This window comes from Hemicordylus capensis, chromosome 5 (genome assembly GCF_027244095.1).
Source record: "Hemicordylus capensis ecotype Gifberg chromosome 5, rHemCap1.1.pri, whole genome shotgun sequence".
In the NCBI taxonomy this organism is placed as follows: domain Eukaryota; kingdom Metazoa; phylum Chordata; class Lepidosauria; order Squamata; family Cordylidae; genus Hemicordylus; species Hemicordylus capensis.
In genome coordinates, this window is record NC_069661.1 from 244,419,631 (window position 1) to 244,443,707 (window position 24,077).

General features: G+C 42.6%; 1 protein-coding gene across 2 annotated transcripts in view; it reads right to left on the reverse strand.

Moving 5' to 3' along the window:
• Window positions 1–350: 350 nt before the first annotated feature.
• Window positions 351–24,077, reverse strand: part of LOC128327805 (solute carrier organic anion transporter family member 1A4-like) — a 42,268-nt gene continuing 18,541 nt past the window's right edge. For both annotated transcript variants that reach the window (XM_053257072.1, XM_053257074.1), the window contains 10 exons: window positions 20,969–21,115; window positions 19,585–19,683; window positions 17,033–17,278; window positions 14,280–14,444; window positions 11,048–11,243; window positions 8,824–8,989; window positions 7,198–7,373; window positions 5,973–6,037; window positions 3,929–4,046; window positions 351–1,445 (listed from right to left, as the gene is read on the reverse strand). In XM_053257072.1, coding sequence (XP_053113047.1) covers window positions 1,229–1,445; window positions 3,929–4,046; window positions 5,973–6,037; window positions 7,198–7,373; window positions 8,824–8,989; window positions 11,048–11,243; window positions 14,280–14,444; window positions 17,033–17,278; window positions 19,585–19,683; window positions 20,969–21,115 — 1,595 coding nt within the window. In that variant the 3' untranslated portion in view covers window positions 351–1,228. The remainder of the gene's footprint in view (window positions 1,446–3,928; window positions 4,047–5,972; window positions 6,038–7,197; window positions 7,374–8,823; window positions 8,990–11,047; window positions 11,244–14,279; window positions 14,445–17,032; window positions 17,279–19,584; window positions 19,684–20,968; window positions 21,116–24,077) is intronic.

The following is a 24,077-nucleotide window of genomic DNA, read 5'->3' on the forward strand; positions in this document are numbered from 1 at the left end:
TGTTAGTCAAGCATTTCCCCTCTGCACCACTTAAGGTGGTTGTTGGGGATGGATAGGGTCCTGCTAAACAAAGAGAACCACCACTTTTAAAAGGTGCCTCTTTGCTCAGTTAGCAGGGGACTGAGTCAGTTATACTCATTCGGACCACTGGTCCATTGAATTCAGTATTGTCTAACAAGAACCCTACATGTGCTGAAGTTGCTTGGAAAAGCAAGGATCGCAGAGATGCTCTGTGGACTTTCCATGGGTCTTTAAGAGCTTGGGAAGTAATGCAGAAAACTGCAGAAATAAAGGGCCCTTTTTAATAGTTCCCTACCATCATGTCTTTAGATGAATAAAAGCATGATAAGCATGATACTTTCCCCTTCTTTATTGTGGGGGTGAACCTCCAAACATTCTGAGGAATGTAAATGCCTTATATTTGTCCTTCTTCTGTGTTTCAAAACACATTGCTCCGGTCCAGCTTCTGTATGCATATGCTTAGTGGGACAAGGAACTGTACACAAAAAATATCTTGTATTTTTGGTTCCCTGGTTCTCTAGTCCCATCCAATAGCTGCACATATACCCAATATGATGAGATTGGTAAGAGCACCGATCATCTGTTGCAGGGGCGTAGCAAGGTTGGAGGGGGCCCAGAGACAAGATTTTAGAATGGGCCCCTCGCTTATATACACACACAAACACACTTCACAATATATAGTGCACTCACACTCACATCCCCATTATTAATATGGTGAATATCTAGTTCACATTGAATCTTGTTTTTTTACTCTCTGCTCCTGCCGATCTCCAAAAGACTCAACATAATTCATAGAGGTGCAACATGGGTGGGTGGGGAGTCATGTGATGTGTCTCTGGGGGGCCCCTCGAGGCAGTGGGGCCCCAAGACGACTGCTTCCCCTTGCCTAATGGTAGTTACGCCCCTGATCTGTTGGGTTTCAGGAAAGATCAGGAAGTTGGGTTATGGTCCTCCTTTCTTCCTCCTGTTCCAGAACAGGTGATTGGTGCTTTCACCAATTACCCAACCAGGGCTGTGTGTATTTAGTCCCAGATGTTTGATGGGGTTTGGAATGTCTTTTTTTTTTTTAAAGAGTTGGAAAGGTCCTTGGAAGTCTTCTAGTCCAACTCCATGCTCAGTGCAGGGAATTTCTTGCACAGCAAGCTGCTCCCAGCCTGAGTGCACACACAGCATCCATATGTGCAAATGTCCAAGTTAATGTTCTTTTTTAAAAGTAAGTGTCTTCATGTACTGTCATCTCCATGCAAGAGGGCTCTCCTTTATTTTTGTCACTTACTGGTAACTTTATGGGAGGCCCATCAATGCTTTTGGTAGCATTCATCTCCTTATCTTGTTTGAATTGCTTCCTAATTAAAATGAAGAGAACAATGTATAGGAAGCAGCATCCAGCTCTCAGTGCCAAAATGAGTCCAAGGTAGATATTTCTAAGGAAGGAAAGATATTAAGAACATCTTAGCTGCAGTGGAATTTGAGGTGTCAAATATGGACCTATTCAAATGTGCCAAAATAGCACGTGAAATGAATTATTCCACTTTGGGCTGCAAGTGGGCCATCATATGTTTAAGCCCTTCCCCACATATGGCAAGATATTTTAAAGGTAAAGTGTGCTGTCGAGTCGGTGTTGACTCCTGGCGCCCACAGAGCCCTGTGGTTGTCTTTGGTAGAATACAGGAGGGATTTACCATTGCCATCTCCTGCCAAGTATGAGATGATGCTTTTCAGCATCTTCCTATATCATTGCTGCCCAATATAGGTGTTTGCAGGGATTCGAACCTGCAACCTCTGACTTGCTAGTCAAGTCATTTCCCTGCTGCACCATTAGGTTAGGTAGGTAGTGTTAAATATGCTAAATCATTGTAAACCGCTTAGAGAGCTCAGGCTATAAAGCGGTATATAAATGTAAGTGCTATTGCTATTGCTATTGCTATTGCTATTGCTAGTGTTAAATGTAGCTCAGTGGATCTTGAATTTATTTATTTTATTCAATTTCTATACCTCCCTTCCAAAAATTGTGCCTTATCCAACAGAAGATTATTTTCATGGCATATTGGACCTTAAGCGATTAAAAATGGCCTCAAATAGTAATTGCTGGAGATGCAATAATCCTCACGCCAACTTAACGCATATGCTCTGGGACTGTCCCGAAGTGCAAGGCTTCTGGAGGGAGGTTATTATGTGTATTAATTTAGTGATGGATTCATCCCTTGTACTGAAGGATCTGAATGCATTACTGGGGTATTTCCCAACTGAGTGGGGACTAAAATTACAACAACAAATATTTATATACCACTTTTCAAAAAAAGCTTCCTAATTGGTTTACATAGAGTAATAATAAATACATAAATAATTAGGTTTGTTTAGGGCCTAAAATTAGGTCCTAAACAATGGTTATGGAGAAGCTTACTGGTAACCTAGAGATTAATACTGCAGCAATGGGAATCTCCCACTCCCCCTAGGAGTGAGGAATGGGTGCATGGTCAATCTGGGATAACTTTCTTGAACTATTCTTAGAATAAAAGAGAAAACAAAAACCTTTTCTGATTTACCCACATTTATTGGTGCAACGGTGTGTATTTCCTTCTCTTCTTCCCTCCCTCCCCCTCTGCTCCTCTCTCCCTCTATCTCTCCTTTCTTTCCCCACCTTCCCCCAGCCAGCACAGCTCAGGAGTTGGGGGAAGGGATGGGGGGAAATGGTGAAAGATGTATGTAAAAGCTAACAAGAATGGTGGTATTTATACTGTATGTATAACATTTATATTTATCTTTACAGACGTTCCAGTGTGTTATGTCTCCCTTCCTCCCCTCTGATGTGGCATTGTCCAGGAAGGGCTCAACCACATGCTATTTCTGCATGTTTGAATCAACTCTATATTTTATTAGAAAATTGCATAAATATTTAATAGAATGAAGCTTTTCCATAGGCTAGCAGCCAGAGAACCAAGAAGAAAAAGGAGAGGAGGGGAGAAGCCAAGATAAAGCAAATCTTGAACTGATGATCTGAAGGTTGCATCTATACTAGCAGAAATATACAGGCTGGCTTTATATTGGATGGGTACCAATAAACAGTGGTCAACATCCTGACTAATGCTGCACTTCAACAATGAACAAAGTTGCACTAGTCAAAGACAATCATGTAGCTGTGCTGGATTAATGACCACGTTGTGCCTGGAATACGAGCCATATCCACCTGCTGGAGTGGGTATCAAAACTAGCCTTTTCTAGATCTTGAGTCTTCCAAGGAGAAATAGAAAGCAGCAATTTGGGAAGGGCTTTGGAATCTGAAGTGAGGGAGTATGCTATTTTAAAATCAGAACTGCCTGCCTGTATGATGTAGGCCTTTGATGCCTACTCATCCTGTACATTTGTAAATAAGGAGATTATTATGAAATCATTACAGGTTTCTAGCACTCCCTCCTCCAACAGAAATCAAACTTGTAAACACCCCTCTAAAATCCTCACCACTTGCTAGGGATGTACAAAAGATTTGACCGAACTGATTTGAATCAAATTCAAATTGATTCTACTCAAAACTCCTTGCACAGAATGGGATTCATTCAAATCCATTCAAATTTGCCTGAGCTCGAATTGAATTCACTCGAGTTCGATGTGAATTCGATTTGAATCCACCCAAACTGGAATTGATTTGAACAAATCCCATTCTATCCAAGCAGTTCTGAGTCAAATCGATTCAAATTCAATTTGAAGATGAATCTATTCAAATTTGGTTCAAATTCAAATTGATTTGGTCAAACCTTTTGCACATCCCTACCACTTGCAGGAAAGTGAGGGGTATGGACATGTTTGGATGGTTTATTCATGCAAATGAACACCAAAGGAAAGAGGACTACTCACTCACAACTCAATGTGCAGATTCAAGTTAATGCTATTTTCCTCTGTCATGACTCACCTGAATGCCACAGTGTCATACACTCTGCAAGACCCTGATCCACCACAGGTTTTCGTACCCCATTTCAAGCAGGTTTTATCAATCAATGCTCCAAAATAAATAGGTGCTGGAAGTCCCCCTGAAAGGTAGACATAGCAATGAAGTTTGCCTTTCGTGACCATAACAATGTGCTCTTCAAGCAGTAGCTGAGATTCTCTGAAGAGTAACATGGAGAGCTCATAGACAGCCCTGATCTGCTGTGACTTAAATTTGCACAATTTGTGACTTACATTTGCACAAATTTGCACTAAAACACCATAGGCAGTGTTTTAGACACACACTGGGGCACAGGCAGTGGCAAGCTGTCCATGCTAGCTTGTGGAGAATATCAGCAGTATTTCCACTAATTGCCCAAGGTTGAACTGATTAGGGAGCAACACTTTCAAAATGAACTGTTAAGTCTTTCTGAGTAAGCTCAGGAAGCATAAGACAAGCATATTTCTGTATGACAAATGAAATTTCTCAGTTGCACATGCCTAGGAGATGTGTTGATAACCACACGGGTGCTAGCCAATCAGTGCCTTTCATAGATGGCTTTTCCATATCAAATGGAAACACTCCAAAGAGCTGCAAAATACTAGGGATGTGCATGAATCAATTTTTTCAATTCAATTTGTGCCCAAATTGAATCACCCCTGATATGTTTTGTGTCTGAATCTGTCCCCCTGAATCACCCCAGATTCGATTTGGATTTGATTTGATTCATATTTGGATCAATTCATATCATTTATAAAGGTCCTAGGGGCACCATATTTGGGTGGTGGGTAGGTCCCCATGCATGCCACCTACCACACAAATTTCAAGGCAGTGGGGCACTTGATTGATTTTTAATTATTTATTTTAGTTCTTTCTGATTTTGTATATTTCCACCATAGGAAATAATGGGGATTCAAAGTCACCCTATCTTAACCCTAACATGGATCTCCAGCTTTCATTTTTAAAAAGCTAAGCTCTAACCTTTGTAGAAGTGGAGTTATGGAGCAAAATGTGCAGTCACTATGTTTAATAGTGGATTCAATAGTTTGGATTCTTTCGTGTATAATAACTTTTCCTCATAATGAATCCCTATGAGGATTCTTTGCACACCTTCATTTCTTCTGTTCATTTGGCTGTCATTGGACAGTGCCAACTATCAACTGCCATGTACCAACTACACCCACCCAACACACCTGCAAGGCAGTATACTCAGTTTGATTTTTTTTAGTAATACTGAAGCATTTAGATTCTTTGGTGTCTTTTTTTTTAAATTGAAAACTGGGAATCTGGGGGAATTAATAGGAGGAATCCGAATCTCTGTATTCTGAAGCCAATGGAACACAGGGCGATTTGTTCTGTCTCCAAATCACCTGAATCAGCTAGAATCGATTTGTACCCAAAACAATTTACACATCCCTACAAAATACGGTTTTTCAGAGCTTGCCCCTGAATAGAAAAGGGTATATTTCCACTAAATGTGGAAAGGATGCTTCCAAACCATCCCTACAACACCACAAATCTTTAGTCTTAGCTTTAGTATGCTACACTTGCAGGTCCATTAAAAAAAATAGTACTATATCTTAAGAATACGACGAATATTTATATACCGCTTTTCAACAAAAGTTCCCAAAGTGGCTTACATAGATATAAATAAATAAATAAAATGGCTCTTTGTCCCCAAAGGGCTCACAGTCTAAAAAAGAAATATAAGATAGAAACCAGCAAGAGCCACTGGAGAGATGCTGTGCTGGGGATGGATAGGGCCAGTTGCTCTCCCTCTGCTAAATAAAGAAAATCAATACTTTTAAAAGGTGCCTCTTTGCTCAGTTATCTCTTGTCCCAATTTTTCTTCTTTATTTCAAACACAAAGTAGTAATATAAACAAAAATAATGTGGGGAAGGGGGGAAGATTTTAAAAAAAGGTTTCTTCCCCCTCACTTAAAAAATAATTCCCAGATAATAGACGTATTACTTGCATAAAATTTCAAACCAAACGTCATATGTAACATGAAACAGAGTAAACACTGACCAAGTATCCTTCCACACAACGTTTCAATTCCAACAGCAAAGGATTTTAAGTCTGGGGAAACAGATCTGAAATACAGAAAAAAGACCGTCCAAACTAATATTGATATGAAGAGGTTTGGCTACAATAGGTATAATCCAGAAACATTAAAATGAATGGAGTTGTCATAGTTGTCTCCAGAGAAGGTGTATTGCACAATTTGCTGACATGCTATAAAACTGAAACAAACTTGAATTTTAAAGATCCAATGACTTAGCCCAACTGCAGTTAAACAAATGCCTACATTGCTCCCTCTGCAATTATCAGGACTGAAGTCATCCTTAATTATTTATTCCATATTACACTCAGCAAATTTCAGTGGGCATTTACAAGGGCAAGAACAAATTCTTTTCCCTCTGCATTATTAGCCGGGAGCTACAGTGGTATTCCCCTGGAAGAACGCTACTGTAGATGCGGCAGCGGGGAAATAGAATCTACTGAGCATATTCTATTATCCTGTAAAATACATAGGCAATCGAAGGAGCACTTAATTTTACCTTTGGTCTGTAAACAGATGGATCAATCTGCTGAACAACTTGTTAAATTTCTACTTTCTGATGAGGATGTTTTAATTTTTAACTCCGTAGCTAAATTTTGCTATATTGCTTTTAAGATGTATAATGAAAATCTATAGAGTTTCTTATAAATTTGTTTCGCCTTTTGTATGTATGGATTGCTTGGTCTAGGACCGTAAATAAAACTTGACTGACTGACTGACTGACAATCATGCTTAAGTTTGGCTGCATTGTGCCCGGAATGTGAATGTGCAGATTTTGAGCCCGAAATTTTGTATAACTTGATTCTGAAGAGGAATGTAGTTTCTAAATCAGGGACAGGCTATGTTGGCTGGCTCTCCAGATGTTGCTGAAATACAACTCCCATAATCCCCAGTCATAATTTGTACATTTATCTGGAAAATGAAGCAACAATGGTTGAATTCTGCCCACTGGGTTCATCATAAACTTGCAAATTTTCAGGGCTGTTTCACCAATCTAGACAATTAAACCAGACTTGTTTTTAAAAAAACACACCCAGAAATTTGCACATTGCAGTTCAAATGTTGAGATTTGGATCTTGAGGGGCATTCTGCAAACCGGATTGCTGAAATGCAGGAAGTTAACAGCATTTTGTGGCAGAATGAGCTGGCCCCACACTTTATGGAGACCAAAAAATGTTAAAATATATTCACCTGAATAAAACCATGTACATGGGCGTTGCTCCCAAACATATAATAAAGGCACAGATTGACAACAAAGTTACAAAATAAGGGAATGCTTTAGCACAATGGTCCCTTGGACATTGGCCCAACACTGCCGAGAGATTGGCAGGGCCTGCTGCTCCCACACAGCTGCAATTATGAAAAACCTGAAAGACAGAAGAGGACATGAATGATTACCAGAATCTGACATTTGCAAAAAGCTAAATGCCTAATTGCAGGCAGGCAAACAGTTAGTAGGTTTACATGATGCCGCCCTAAACGCACAATCTGCACCACCAGGCATGCCATGCCATGCCATCCCATCATTTGGAGGGTGGTATAAAAATCAATCAAACAAACAAACAAATAAATAAAAGCACTTCCACACAACTCTAATTGTGGGAAGTTGAAATGTCTCAAGCCACCCCACAGGTGCTTTTATTGCTTCCTTGTTGTTGGAGAGAAAAGCCCCCTTCTTTTAGGGGAAATACTGAGTCAAATAATGAAAGGAATGTCCCACTCTCAGGGAAGATAATTCTACCACTCTGAAAGGAAAATGGATTTTACACACACAGTAATGGGCAGAAATAGGTTTCAAGTATTGTTTGCGAGGCAGTTGCTTGCTACCTGGTTGATGCAAAGACGCTTGCCTGAAACCTTGGAGGTCTGCTGCCAGTCAGTGTAGACAATACTGAGCTAAATGGACCAATGGTCTGACTTGGTCTAAGGCAGCATTAGGGATGTGCCTGAACCGTGGTTCGAAGCACGATTCGAGCACTTTTTAGGAAACAGGATCAGGAACTTTAAGGAAAAGGAGAGCAGGTCTTTACCTTCACACCTTCCAGCTCCCTGCTGGGGAATTGCACATCCCAACAACCCCCTGCATAGCGCCAGCACACACATGAGATCTGTGCATTCGCAGGTGCCATTTGCGTGGTCAGCAACACCATGCTGACCACATGGTTTGGGCATATCCCTAGGCTGCATCCTGTTCTTCCTCTTTTTCTGACCAAACACTGCAACCCCCTTCCCTCTCCCGCTTCCTTCACTGCACCCCACATATGGAAAATCATTGTAAAACTTCATCTACTTGATTAAAAAAGAAAGGGTGCTTCAGGCAGGCTGCATGAGCAGCAGAACATGTGATAAGCATGTTCCCAAATTATACACACTGCTGATTGGAATTTTGGGGTGGGTGGCTGGGTGGGTCGCATGACTGCATGTTTCTTCAAACACAAAATAAGGCACCATCTTATACAGTTATTTGCTCCTTCTGGGCCCATTTGAGCTGTTTGTAGGAGTATCCTACACACCAGTGGGGGACTGGAGAATGGTAGACTGACTGTGGAGACCTGTATGTGACCAGTATTTGACCGTTGTGAAGCTCACTGGGTAATCTTGAGTCATTCTCTCTCGCCTACCTCAAAGGATTTTTCTTACAATAAACTGAGGTGACGGAGGGGCCATGCACCATGAGGGAAGCACTAGAGAGTTCGTATTGTATCAGTGGCATTTTGTTGTTTGGTTTTACATTGGTTAACTTGACAGAAAATTATCCCTATTCCAGCATATGAAAAAATTTAAAAAGCAGACCCACAAACAGATATCCATGCTTACCATATCTTTCCCAGTTCCTACTGAAGCTTTGCACCCAGCTAAACATGCACTCATATAGGTGATTCCATTGTCTCCGCAAACAGGGTCCCAATGGTTTGCTTCACAGCCACAGTCGGAGTTACAAGTCGACCACCATTTTTCTTTCACGAAGGATGGTTCTCTTATGCTAAAGAGAACAAAGAAGAAGCCTTATGTAAGTACTAAAAGGAGACAACTCCCTTTTAGAAAATTATACTCCATTGGTGAAAAGCTATTTCTTGGTGTCTGTAACTCCCTCACCTGTTTGGGTCAAATGATAGCAGACAAAGGGAATATTCCATTTGGTTGGTAAAAATCTCACACAGGATCTAGGGATCAGAGCCGTCATTTGCTTTTGGAAGGAAGGCTGTGGTGTCAAACAGCCAGGATCACGGAAGAGTGGGAAACTGATTGGGAAGTGATTTCAGAGTCAGGAGTGGTGAGGCAGTTGCTACTACAGGTAGAGTGGTACTAGGGAGAGGGCCTTTTCGGTGGCAGCACCCCCATAGAATACCCCATCTATAGAATAAAGTGACAATGCTCGCCTGGCATTGTCACTTTATTCTTTTAGACCAGGGGTTCCCAACTTGTAGCCCTCCAGATGTTGGTGAACTACAACACCCACCATCCCCAGCCACGATAAATTAGACATCAGGTGAAGACCTTTCTATTCATTCAGCCTTTTACAATTTGATTTTTTAAAAAGTTTTAAAAATGTTTTGCATTGCATTTTGTATTTTCTATTCCTTGTCTTGTTATGTGTTTTTACTGGATTTTTTTTACCATTGTGTTATTGTGAGCCACAAAGAGAACAATTTGTTAGGAGTGGCTAACAAATAAAGTTATTTTTATTATTATATTATTATAACCCCTGCTAACTTGGCAAAGAGGCACCTTTTAACATGGTGATTCTCTTTATTTAGCAGGGGGAGAGTAACTGGCCCTATCCACCCCCAGCACAGTACTTCCAGTGACTGCTGCTGGTGTCTATCTTATGTTTCTTTTTAGATTGTGAGCCCTTTGGGGAAAGGGCTCCATTTTGTTTATTTGTTATTTCTCTGTGTAAACTGCCCTGAGCTATTTTTGGAAGGGCGGCATAGAAATTGAATGAATGAATGAATGAATGAATGAATAAAAATGTTGTTGTTTGTTTATCATCATCATCACCACCACCACCACCTTGAGCCAGTTTTGGAAGGGTGATATAGAAATAAAATAAATCATCATCATCATCATCATCATCTTGGTGAGAATCACTCACCAAGAGCTGAGAGTCACTCTGCTACCACCTCATGAAGGCCAAGGACATAGATGTGATCTCAGGTATACTCAAGCAACCCTAAGAAGCTGTCCAATGATATTGACCCCTGATTCTTCAAGTCACGGAGGAGAGCCTCACGATCCACCAAAAGCGGACTAAGGGAGCCTAACCCGCTTTTGGAGGATCGTGTGCTGCCACGGGAGCCACGCGGCTCTAGGCAGTAAACCCTCCTATTTCCCCCTCCCCTTAGCAAGCACTCCGTTAACCTCGGCGTTTTGATCGTGTATTGCCGTGGCTCCGCATGGCACCATGGCAACACACGAAGAGACCCCCGACCAGAAGGCTGCAAGCAGCCGCCCTGGCTTGAAGGTCTCTCCAGGATTCCACGGTGGCTGCGTGGCCCCCGATCCCCACAGCCCCCACCGGCTCTGTGACAGAGCCGGCAGATCTAGCCGCCCAGGACTGTCTGGGGATCGTCTGCGGGGAGAGAGGGCTAAGCCCGCTCTCCCCGCAAACCCTCTTAAGGCGGGTCTCACTGATCATGAGGCTTGCCTCACCATGTATCTCATCATTGATAGCGGGGGAAATAATCCATAAATGTTTGCCAGTACCACGGCACAGCAGTATAGATTTGAGTGCTTTATCAGCTTCAGCCTAAGACCCCGCTTCCCTCTCCATTAAACAACAATACTGAAAAGTCACAAAAACGCTGGCACTTTTGAAAGACCTACCCACTTGCACTGAGCAATTATTGTTATAAAGGGTGGAGTGGGCTTCTGTAGTAGACACACAATATATAGGCACATATTCCCTTGCTTAACTGGGGGAGTGGGTGAATGGCCTAGGTTGAATGTCTTCCTGCTTGGGGGGGCAACACAAACTTATTGGACCACATTTGATACATTTAAGTATTACACAACCCCCCAAATGAACAAAATAACGAACCCTGAGTAGTTGACAGTCAAACCAGCTACCTGGAGCACCTCGCAGTTGCACACAAAGTAAACCCAGTTTAACACGTAGGCTGTCAAAAAGGTGATACATGCAAACTTTGCCATTCCCATTATGTTTAGCTTGAACTTCTTGACAAGCAAGCCTCCCAGGAACATCCCCACAATTGTAATGGGTAGAATTATCACACCTGCAAAGGAAAGGGAACAACCACATATTCTCATCGATGAACACATGAATACACACACACACACACACACAAAATTTTCATAACAAAAGACAAACACTATGGGTTGGCTCCAGAGCTTCCCTTCCTTTGACAGGAGGAGTCTTCCACCATTAGAGGGAGGGAACCTTTGGGAATGAACAACCCAATATCATGATATATTGGGCTGGTTCAGACATCATGTTAAACCTCAGTTAGAGCTCTGTGCTATGCCCTAGAATTTCAGGAACACCCCTCCCCTGCATCACCATGCAAGTGTCTACTTCCTATCTATGTTAAAATAAGGTGAAATTTGACATGTAATCCAAAGCAACCAACTTTGGCTTATTCTAACCTACTTGCTTCAAATAACCCAAGCTCTGTTCCCAAGATTTGAAGTGAGTCACAGCGCTGTAAGTTTGTTGTCATCTTCTGGATGGAGGTCTTTCAAAGAATATCATGGGTTGAGGTCCTGATTTTGAATTTACAGTTTCTATAGCAATATTTGGACTTATTCTAAAAGACTCGAATTTATCTAGAGGCAAGGAACTATGGCTATTGTGGGCATTTGCTCTGGAGAAATGCCTTTTACCCGAATAGAATAGAAGACAACTCTGAATTTAAGATAACCCCCTTAAAAGATGTAAATAAAAATATTTAATAGACATTAAATATAGGTAATACCTGTATTTACCTGAAAGGAACAGGGCTCTGTATTTACGATGATCCCTGATTTCTAACATCAAAGGACTTGAAAAAACCTAGTCTTGGATTGAGGTAATTACAGCACTTCAGAAATGGAAAATGAAGGATACTTCTGAGACAGAACTATGGTTTACCAATTTACTGCTTTGGGGTGATTGCGAAAAAATAGCTTGTTTTAGAAGGGAAGCTCATGACCAGTTCCAGGTAATTTAGAAATCATTCTTGGAATTTTATGCATTGTGAAATATATTTTTGTAGAAAATAGTGATTAGAGTGATTCTGTGCCTGGAGTCTTGTGTAGCTTTGTTCTTTTTTATGTTTGCTTAAAGGCGAGAGGGTTTTGAGGAATGTGATGGAAATCTGTGCACTATATAAAGCGGAGAGAGGGAAATATTTTATTTTTTTCTTCATGTTTGCTAAAATTGTTCACCCCATCTGAAAAACTATTAATTAAAAAAACAATACCACACTATTTCTGACACTCACACAGGGATGGGAGAGGGAACACACATCCCAGGATAGAAGAGCCCAGAGCCCGGCTCCAACCCAGGTTCTGCATGATGGCTCTATGTTTATATTAATTTATCAGACTGAGGCACAAAACAGACTTTGGAAGAATAAGTGGAATTTAGAAGGAGTATTGGTCACTTATTGCATGCACAAAAGAAATCCCAAACTCTTCAAAATAATTTAAGTTACACCAAACACACACACACACACCCTGAAATCAAATACCAGCAGCAAAAATGGGACATATTCAGTTCTCAAAAGCATGGAAGTGCCAGTTCATACAACCAAACTGATGTGTGCAGGGCTGTCTTTAGGGTGGGGTGATTGCTCCCAGCCCCGGGCTGGGCTCTGGACACACTGCAGCCTGCCCTGCTCTCTCTCTCTCTCTCTCTCTCAGTCCCAGCAATTTATCTCCCCCACCCACCTACCTGCGCACCCAGCCGAGAGCCAGGCACAGGCTTGCCTACTATTAGGCTCCCTGCCCAAAGCTCATGCAGCCTCTCCACTGCCGCTTCTCAGCTGTTCGGCGGGTGGGGCTTCCAGAGAGGCCTAGCTGCTGCCTGGAGCTCTCCAGTGCTGGCTGGCACTGGCAGACAAGATGCTTGCTGCAGGCAGCAGGGAAGGAAGACAGAAGGCAGAGTGGCCAGCGCTGGCTGCCCATGCCCACCATGGCACTGTGCAGACCTTCTGCCCTGCCCTGCCTATGCCTGCTGAAAGTCATCAGCCCTAGTAATGGAGGTATAATGTGATTTCCTTTTTGTGGTTATCCCCACTGCTTGAATATTTAGGGATCAGCATGCCATGGGGCTTTGATATCAGGCACAGATGTAAGGCAGATTGGGAAGGCACGGAATATTTAATTTGCCCAATCCATTTCAATGTGTTGATATATAACATCAAAAAAGTCCTATAAGTGGCTTGTTTCATGGTAGAAAATTACAAAAATGTCTGGAACTGAAGCCTCCACTTAGACCATCCTTCCACCCCCATATGGAGGAATTTGCCCTTTGCCTTCCTAAAAAAAGGGTAAAACACCCTCCTTTCTGCCCCAGCCTTTAGATCGCCTGAATGACTTGGAATAGGGGTTTGCTATTGAGCACAGATATGCATCTGTGGGAGGGCTGTGTATATTCAAAGTGGATTGGACAAATTGTTGGTTTTTAATTAATTTATATTTTTACGAACCATCAAAGTCCTATAAGTGGCTTGTTTCATGGCAGAAAATTACAAAAACATCTGGAATAACACAAACAATATATAATATATTTATAAATGCACTATGCTCAAGTTGGTTTGCAATCGAGAGGGTCTGAGGGAGAACGGTGAAGCATGTGTTGTGCTTTTATTTTTATGTTTATTTCTTACAAATGTGCTATATGTCCAAGCTGCTTGGACATGTCCAAAAACCTCACTATTTACACAGTATGTCATCAGTCAGTATGATTCTGTAAAGGTTAAGGAGGCCCCGAACATGCTGATTCGTCCAAAGCCCCGCACCTGGTAGAGCCCTGCTAACTGAGCAAAGGGGCACCTTTGGTTAATCCCCCTGTGATTTAGCAGGGGGAGAGCAACTGTCCCTATCCAACCCGAGCACAGCATACACCCCACCCCACTAAACCACCTCTTTAGCTTCCTGTTCCCATGATCCAAAATATTTATTGAATATTTATTAAAATTGTCTAATTCACTTTAGCTTCTGGTTCACATGCCTTTGACTTGGTTGATCAACCGCATTGAAACCACTACCACAATCTGTGAAGCCACTACTTAATCCCACAAAGCCAGAAAAGCAAGAGGTTTACATACCAATCAGAAATATGGCCTTTGAAACAGAGACGTTAAACTGCTGCTCCATAAACTTTGACTCATAAGTTATCAGGCCAACCATAGAATTATACTGTAGGATATTGATGAGCAAAAAGACCAAGAAGATGATGTTTCCAAGTAGCTTTTTCAAGGCGAGGAAGAACTCTGGAATGAAAACATGCATTTTTTATTTTTATTTTTTGCTCTCTCTCAAACAAGAAAAGGCCAGTCCATTAGCAGAAGCAGGGATTTTAATTTATTCATCCATGATTCAATATTGACTGTAGCACAGATACTACTTTATATTGTCTTACTTTGAATCTTTATTTCATTTTCCAAATAATGGAAGCCTAAGTAGGAATGAGAGAGAGAGAGAGAGAGAGAGAAACACAACATGCAAACATTTTCCAGAAACCCTTACTGCAGCATTTCCCTAGGATTCATCGGTGTTAGGAGGAAGGAGGAACAGGAAACAAGAAGCAAAACATATTAGGGGACATTGGCTCCAACCCCCAGGCTGAAGAGGCTTAAAAAGAAGAGTCCAACAGATGGGAAATTTGGTTCTAAACATTATCAGGATTTACAGCCAATGGCGCAGCAGGGAAATGACTTGACTAGCAAGCCAGAGGTTGCCAGTTCGAATCCCCAAAACACCTATATCAGGCAGCAGCGATCTAGGAAGATACTAAAAGGCATCATCTCATACTGTGCGGGAGGAGACAATGGTAAATCCCTCCTGAATTCTATCAAAGAAAACCACATGGCTCTGTGGTCACCAGAAGTTGATAGCGACTCGATGGCACACTTGACCTAATGAATGATACTACTACTTTATGGCTGTGTTGGTTAAGCCAATGAATTACTTTTACTATGGAGACCACATAAACTAAAGATAGCATTGAGCAATTATGAGAACTTAAGACAGTCTGTCTTTAAAGAAACCTTCCTTACAAGGAAGAAGCCTATATCTCTTAGGCTAAATCTCCCCTCTTCATAAGTTAATGGATCAGTCCACACCCAGAGCCAGAAACAAACAAGAACTACTCGTCTGAGGAGGCTCCCCTCCCATTCTGAACCCCAGGCGGACTAGAGAAATCCTGAGATTCTGCCTGCTAGCTGCTGGTGCATAGGAATAAGAAATATAGGAACATAGGAAACTGCCGTTTACCAAGTCAGACCCTTGGTCTATCTAGCTCAGGATTGTCTACACAGGCAGGCAGCAGCTTCTCTGAGGTTACAGGCAGGAATCTCTCTCAGCCCTATCTTGGAGATGCCAGGAAGGGAACCTAGAACATTCTGCATTCAAGCAGGCAGATGTGCTTCCCAGAGGAGCCCATCCCCTAAAGGGAATATCTTACAGTGCTCACATGTAGTGCCCCATTCAAATGAAAACCAGGGCAGACCCTGCTTAGCAAAAGGGACAATTTATGCTTCCTTCCTCAAGACCAGCTCTCTTTCCCATGCAACAACCCTCTGGCTCAACCTCTGGTTCTAGGAATGTGTTGGATATGTCCTCTGTGGTTCCATATTTGGCCCTCTGATTTGTGATAACCTTGCAAGCACCAGAAGCTCCCTTGTTGGTCAATATTTTAGCTACCAGCCCTCTGATTCTCACAGGACCTTGCTGGTTTGGCTGGATTGCTCCCCTAGGAAAAACAGAAGAATGTATCCTTGATCCAGAAACCAAAATCAACTATTACAAAAGAATCAAGGTTCAATTTAAATGATTTTAATTGTTAATTGATTTGATATTTTAAATGATTTTAATTGTAAACTGCACCGAGACACAAGTTTTGGGTAGTATAGAAATATTGTAAATAAATAAAATAAATTATACATACATGTAGATCTACAGGTGAAAGTCTTCTTGGTTCCATGTAATATTCTAATTATCTGGGATTGTGGATTTGGGGTTTTCATGAGCTGTACGCCATGATAATCACAATTATAACAAATTAAGGCTTGACTTATCTCGCTTTGCATGTAATGCGTCTGTCTCATATATCAGTTTCACCTTTTAATTTGCATTACTGAAATTAATGGACTTTTGCACGATATTCGAATTTTCCGAGTTTCACCTGTATTTATTATATCTTCCAAGTATCAATAAACCTCAGCTTAAGATACAAATTATTCACAATGCCACTTGCAATTTGATAATGATACTGGAAGGAGTTGGATGGAGAAACCACATATTATAATTCTGAAGAGACTTTATTGAAAATAGTTGATATATCTTAATATTAGAATTTTGCAAGTGGCATTGTGGATTATTGTGAATATTTTTTCTCTCAAGCTGAGGTTTGATAGTTTACTTGTATGTTTAATAGACCCTTGATTCTTTTGTAATAGATTGTTCTCCGGCCTAGCCTAGGAGTCCAGGAATGGGACACTCTTTGAAGTGCCAGACATTTTATGGGGAGATGCACAACGACAGGCATGCAGTTTTCAGTAATTGCGCGACTGCCTGCTTGCATAATACTGCATGTGTGCAACAGCACCAACTGCTGGGCAATGCTGGCATTGCATTATGCAGTATGGCAGCAAGTCCTTTTTGAGGTTTGTGTGTGTGTTTTTGCTTGATTTTAGGTTGCAAGCACCCCCAAATGATGATTTGGAGGTCCCTTCATTTTGTAAAGTGGCATAAGCACCAGTGAATTTGTAGGATGTGACCCCCAGCACGCTGGATGCTCTGGAATCACAAAACGCAAATCAACTTCTGAAAGGGAATCAAAAATAATTCTGCAATCAACCTGTGACCGCCCCTGAGACCTTCAGCTGTGTTTGCTTTGGAGTCTCCATTTTGCCATTTTTCTCTTTAGCGATTCCATTTACTTCACTTGACCTCTTAACGACACCTTCTTCTCCTTGTTTTGGCAAAGTGGATGGCAGGAACCAGAAAGGCAAGGAAGCCATAATGCTGACTGCTCCACATATCAAAAATCCAAGCCACCAGGCACCAACCCAACGGACATCTTTAGAATTGATTATCAACGTATCTGGGAAAGAGAACCAGGATTACATATTCAGCATCTTCAAGGAAAACATGAATCTCCGGTAATAGGCTCAATGAGAGCTGGCAACCCTAGCTAATTCCCAAATTAAACTTTGACCTTCCTGGTGTGGTCCAGTAAATAAAGTATGAGGTGAAAGAGACAGGTTGCAATACCCCCTCAGTCCAGGAAATGGCTAAGTAATTTTTAGATACCCCATGCTCTCAGGGTCTCAGATGCAAAACTGTAAAACTGGGATTATAATAAAGATTATATAACGTATTCCACATCCACACCATCTCACATGGGGAGAACCTCCATGGAAGGAGGTTGAGATGCAGAAATTCTCTTTCTGATGAGCTGCAGAACCACTTGATCAGAAACTACAGACACTTTCCACTTCCCCAACATCTTTGTCATATTCAGCTTTTCTTGCCATTTTTTATTTGTCTGTTTTTTTTAAAAGCTTTTTAAAAATGTGATGTTTCCTTAAAAATGTGATATTTTCCTTTGCAAATTAATGCCATGAACTTGCTAAGCATATAATAGTATATTCAAAGTTCAAACACCAGCCACATTTCAGAGGAGCAAAAAACACACAAAACATGTGACCAAACCAATACTGCCATTAATCACTAAAGGCAGGTCTCAGTATTTTTTTTAAAGCCTCACTAGCTGGCATCTTTAGTAATGCTGCATGTGTATTCCTAACACTAGCACATGCATGGTGATAGCCTGGTTGGGGGGGATGCAGGCTGCACGGTCACGCAAATAGCCTCTGTGAATGCATGGACCGTGGAGGTCAGTAAAATGGCCCCTGCCTCCGAACCGAGCCACCGCCAGCCTGGGCTATTCAGGAGAAGGCCCTCGGGGGTAGGGGGCCCCCACCCCCTGGGTCCGCCGCCACCACCACAGCCATGGTTCGTACCTGTAAGTACAAATTTACTCCCCTCCTGCCCCCTCTATACTTAGGAAACACCTCCCCCCCGTCCCTGTGCTGGTAAAGGGTAGCCTTTACTGGATTGATTCCCCTTTACCAGTATAGCTTTGAGCCAGTCAAGCCAGCTTGGTTTGAACCCAAACTGGGTCTGTCTCGACAAGGTCAAAACTAGGCCGAACTAGTTCAAATCTGATTTGGATTCCAGCTGAACCGGCAAATCCAGTTTTGTGCACACCCCTATGATAGCTTCAGCGCTTTTGTGCAAGAGCATGACAGTTTTCAGTGCCCCCCCCCAGTGCTCCAGAAGCACTGTTTGACCCATGAACACATCCTTGAGTGTTGACTGCAACCCTCAGGAAAGTATTTCTGTTGTCAACCAGCATTTCTGGAGCACAAAGAGAATGGCAAAATATCATTGTACTCTTGTGCAAAAGTGCCCACGCTTCAAAAGTGCCAAAGTTAGCACTTCATGTATGATGCTGTTAAGCATATGCAAGCAGTGTTAATCAGAATGCCAGCCACTGATTTCAATGAGAAAGTTAAACATGGGCTTAGAGCTCATCTAAGTCAATGGGATTTAAACATGCTTGGTCAAATTGTGCCCTAAAATATACATATTGTGCATCCATTGCCCAGCTACAAACACAGATTGAAATAAACCCAATCGAACAACATACTGAATTTTGACTTGTGTGACTTTCTAGTTATGGGAATAGTAATGTCGACTGGGGACCACTGGCCAATTTTTCATGGACTACCTAGAACCGGGGGTGGTGGTGGGAATGCTGAATTAGGTAGGCCTTAATCTGATCTTAATCTAACTTGCTAAGCAAGAGGATATACATGGGATCACTGAGCACAGATCAGTTCAGCCTTAAATAATTTATTATTATTATTATTATTATTATTTACATTTTATATGCCGCTCTTCCTCCAAGGAGCCCAGAATGGTGTATTACATACTTGAGTTTCTATTTTCACAACAACCCTGTGAAGTAGGTTAGGCTGAGAGAGAAGTGACTGGCCCAGAGTCACCCAGCTAGTTTTTTTATGGCTGAATGGGGATTTGAACTCGGGTCTCCCCGGTCCTAGTCCAGCACTCTAACCACTACACCACGCTGGCTGCCATGCCTGTGGACCAAAGAGATTCTAGCATTTTGTAAGAGGAGGAGGAAGAAGGGAAGGAGGAGGAGGAGGAAGAAGAAGAAGAAGAAGATGATTGATGATCAAAACTAAAGTCAAGACCATGCCTGGTATGAGACATGAGACCAAAGCACAGACATAGGGTTGAACACTCGGTAGAGAGAGAAGCGGACAAGAGAGTTTGAAAAGGTTATAACAATGGGGATAAATATGGATATTTGTTCCTTACCAACATCTACCAGTCCAATATCAACCCACAGACTAGCACAAAAGGCTCCCAGGAGAAAGCCAAGTGTTGGTCCAAACATCCCACATGATCGGACAGTTCCTGTAAAAAAATGTATAACATAAACATTTATGTCCTGTCCATGCTATTCTCTGCAGGGATGGAAGGGTGTATAAAGGTCTTGCATGCAGCTAGCTTGATATTTATACCCTGCCGTTCAGACCTTACAATTGTCCTTGAGGAGGTTCACAACCTATTTAAAATCACACACACACAACACTACCATACAGCAAGCCATACTTTTAAAAGAAAACCGGTAACAAACATCAGCAATAATTATCGACACAACACAGAGATAAACAAAGAAAGAACACTGCTCTTTCCATTCTGAATGCCTGTGGAAACAAACTTCTTCACAAGCCAATGAAAAGCCAGCAGTAAGAAGGCAAGGTGGGCTACATGGGGCAGGGTGTTCCACAGGTGGGATGCCAAAATAGAAAGGCCCCTGTCATGTATCCCCAACAACTGTCATGTATCCCCAACAACTGGACTCTGATGGTAGAGAACATGAGTGTCTGCATAGGGCTCATGTTTCCCCACCATCAGAGTGGTGCTAATTAAATACTAATATAAACTTATAAAATTACCTGTTTGGAATTAAGGTAACTGGAGTTCTGCCTGCTTTCATATGAACCAGCCCAACTACCAAGATCTTCTACTAATGCCCTGCTCAGAGTGTACCTGCTTCTGATGAGGTGAGGTGGATGATAGAAAGAAGTCCTTTTTGGTCATGGTCCCTCATCTCTGTAACACCCATGTTTGACCCATCCACCAGGCTTTTTCTCTGTTGTTTTTTTAAAGGAAACTCAGACAACTTTAAAATGTTAGCTGGCATTCAGACAAAGCAAGCACTGGTGCAACAAATCCACAGCATGCACTTCAAGAGAGGGGCCATTTTCGTCCATCTCCCCTTCACTCTGAAGTTGACTGTGACTCCTGAAAATATGTCTCTGAGGGCTGTGTGACTCAGGGACATATTTTAAGAGGTCATAGTCAGCTTCAGAATGAAGGGGAGATTGACAAAAATCGTCCCTCTCCTGAAGCGCATGCTGCTCAGCACTACATTTTTTCTTTATCTTTTATTGGAGTTTGATCTGTTTGAAATTGATTTTTTAGCTACCTTTATCTGCCATATTGGTTTTTGTATGCTTGCTAGCCATCTTGAGACTCCTTGTGATCTTACAAGGTGGGATGTAGATATTTGAAATAAAGAAATAATTTCTCTCACACAACCAAGAGATGCTGGACTAGACAATTGTCCCCATCCCAGTTCTGATGTCCCAGCAATAGCAGGACAGAAACAAAGAATAGCTTCATTTACTTTTACCTATGTAAAAGGCTGAGTTTTCTTCTGTGGCAAAGTCATCAATATAAGACATCCCCAGGGGCATAATGGGTGATTCACCAATTCCACGTAAAAGGTTTCCAGCAAGCACAAACAGCCACAGGTAGGAGCTGGTGACTTTTTCACATCCTGCAAGCAAAAGACATTGCACAGGTTGGTGAGCAGATATTAAGAGTAAGCTATAAAGTAAGCAGAACTGTTCTGACTTACATAGGAAACATAGGAAACTGCCATATACTGAGTCAGATCATTGGCCCATCTAGCTCAGTATTGGCTACCCAGACTGGCAGCGGCTTCTCCAAGGTTGCAGGTAGGAATCTCTCTCAGCCCTATCTTGGAGAAGCCAGGGAGGGAACTTGAAACCTTCTGCTCTTCCCAGGGCGGCTTCATCCCCTAAGGGGAATATCTTCCAGTGCTCACACATCAAGTCTCCCATTCAGATGCAACCAGGGCAGACCCTGCTTAGCTATGGGGACAAGTCATGCTTGCTACCACAAGACCAGCTCAGTCATGGTACAGCACAGATTCCCCAGGGCGTTTTCCAGATTACGCGCTGCAGCCGATTCGCAACGTGTCCGCTAAGTGCCCCTCCATATTGCCTGTGCTTTGGCATCGCAGTTGCCGTGCTGTCAACAGGGTGCTGTTCATATTTCCCATGCCTTGTTTCGGATTTTATTGATGCATTTTTGCCCTACAATGCTGTAAATGCATTGCAGAAAAGTAGCTGTATTTTTCCATTTTAGGAGGCTTGCCCCGTTTTTTACGCAGTGCAGTGCAGTGTGGTGTGGACAGTACAAATCACAGTGTGTGATGATTTGTTCCCAGCCCAGCTTTTGCATGGTGTGGCAGCAGCACCTCTTCTTCCATGTTGCTTCCATTTGCATTCTGGTTTGGGGGCAAGTGCGACTTGAAGCTGGCTGGGATGAAAGAATGGTCACAGAATGGTCACTTACTTAAGAGAAAGCCCATTGAACTGAATTATTTAGTTCTGTGCAATCCCATTGGTTTACTGATTTTACAGCCTCTTTCCATTCATGAAATAATTTTCCCATCCTGCTCATTAAATGATTTTTTCCCCCACCCGGCTTTTTTGGGCAAGGGTGCAACCCGATTTTCATCTGCTGCTTTTGGTTTTTTTATTTTGTTCACATTTGCAAGGCCACCCCTCCTTGCTGCCCTCCAGAATGCTCTGCTGCCTCCTTGCCTCTCGCACCTTCCCTCAAGCAGCTCCTCTTGCCCCGAGTCTGAAGCAGCTGAGTGGGGTGGTGTGAAAGTTGACAGGAGAGCCGGGAGGAGCATGGATTTGAGGAGCGCCAGAGGTGGTGAAGGAGCCTGCATGGGGGGGGGGGCAAGGGACTGGGAGAAAGGCTGTTGCAGGAGGGAGGGAGGGAGGGAGGGAGGGAGGGAGTGTGCCTGATAGCAGCATCTCCCCACCTTCCCTTCCCTTTTTTTCCCCTCCTTGAGAGCAGGCGCAACCGTTCCTGTCCTTCCCCCTTTCTGGCTCGCCACAGGATTCCCTTTCGCTCCCCCACCGATAAGGAGTTCTCTTGTTTTGTCATGCCAAAGGATCTCCTCATGTACCCCACTCCTCCTCCTTAAAAAAAAAAGAAGAAGAAAAAAGATCCCCCATCCCCGGGTATCTCTTGCACAAAGCTGCAGTGATGCAAGACAAAGTTAGATTTTTGTTTCAGAATGGCACTCCCCCCCCCCGCTTGGTAGAGTTGCACAAGGTAGCTGAGAATTTATTTTTTTAAAGAAAGATCGTCACGTCACACTCACACCCCGTGACTCCATTGGCCCAAATGAAGCAGGAGGAGGGGTAGATAAATGCATTTCAGGGAGAATATCGACACCTCCTGCCTGGAAAACACGTTGCAGTGGACGGAAAATATGAATGGCCACCAGCCTACAACGAAGCATTGAACAACCCTTAACTCTCAGTTTGGAACCTTTGCACTATTCTGTTGTACATCCCATCATCCAGAAAATGCCCAAGATTGCCAACTAAAGTTTAGATTTAAGCTATGGTGAAAAGGAGATAAAGATAAATGAGCAGCTATACTCATCATTAGAGAAGTACATTATGGCGTTTCAGTGATTAACATCCAGACTACAAAGTACACATGTAGCGAATAGGCAGCATACACTATGGGGAAGGGGCTGTCTTAGTTGATCTTCCCTCCCCACTGTAGCTAACCAAGGGAGGAAAGCTGGTCTTGTGGTAGCAAGCATGGACTGTTCCCTTTGCTAAGCAGAGCCTACCCTGGTTTGCATTTGAAAGGGAGACATGTGTGACCATTGTAAGGGGAAGCCCTTAGGGGATGGGGCCACTCTGGGAAGAGCATCTGCCTGCTTGCATGCAGGTGCCAAGTTCCCTCCCTGGCTGCATCTCCAAGATAGGGCTGAGAGAGACTCCTGCCTGGATTCTGGAGAAGCCGCTGGCAGTCTGTGTAGACAGTACTGAGCTAGATGGATCTATGGTCTGACTCAGGATAAGGCAGCTTCCTATGCTCCTATGTAAAGCGCATTTGTACAGTGCTGCTGCCCTGGTCACATATACAGTTTTGAAAATGTGATACCTCCTTGGCAAATCAGGACAGAACCATGCGCTAGGCATGCACACTCATAACAGAAATCTACATTTCAGGTTCAAGTACTAGCCTGATCCATTCACTCATCTCTTTACCTATTTTAAAGGTGTTTTTTTTTTAAAAATGGACTCCCTTAAGAACTTTTTGCAGAGTGATATATAAATATTTTTATTTGTAAACCGCCCAGAGATGCAAGTTTGGGGCAGTATAAAAATATGTTAAATAAACCCCTGTGGAACCCCACAAGAAAGGGGTCAGGGAGCAGAACACTCACCCAATCAACACCAACTGGAATCACCCAGTGAGATAGGACCAGAACCACTGAAGAACAGTGCCCCCAAGGCCCAGCCCATTTAGGCGTTCCAGAAGGATAGCATGGTTGATGGTACTGAAGGCCACTGAGAGATCAAAGAGAACCAAGAGAGGTAGGGAGGTAAACAAACAAACAAACACATACTTGCTGTATATGTTGGCTGATATCCAAACTATCACTACACTAG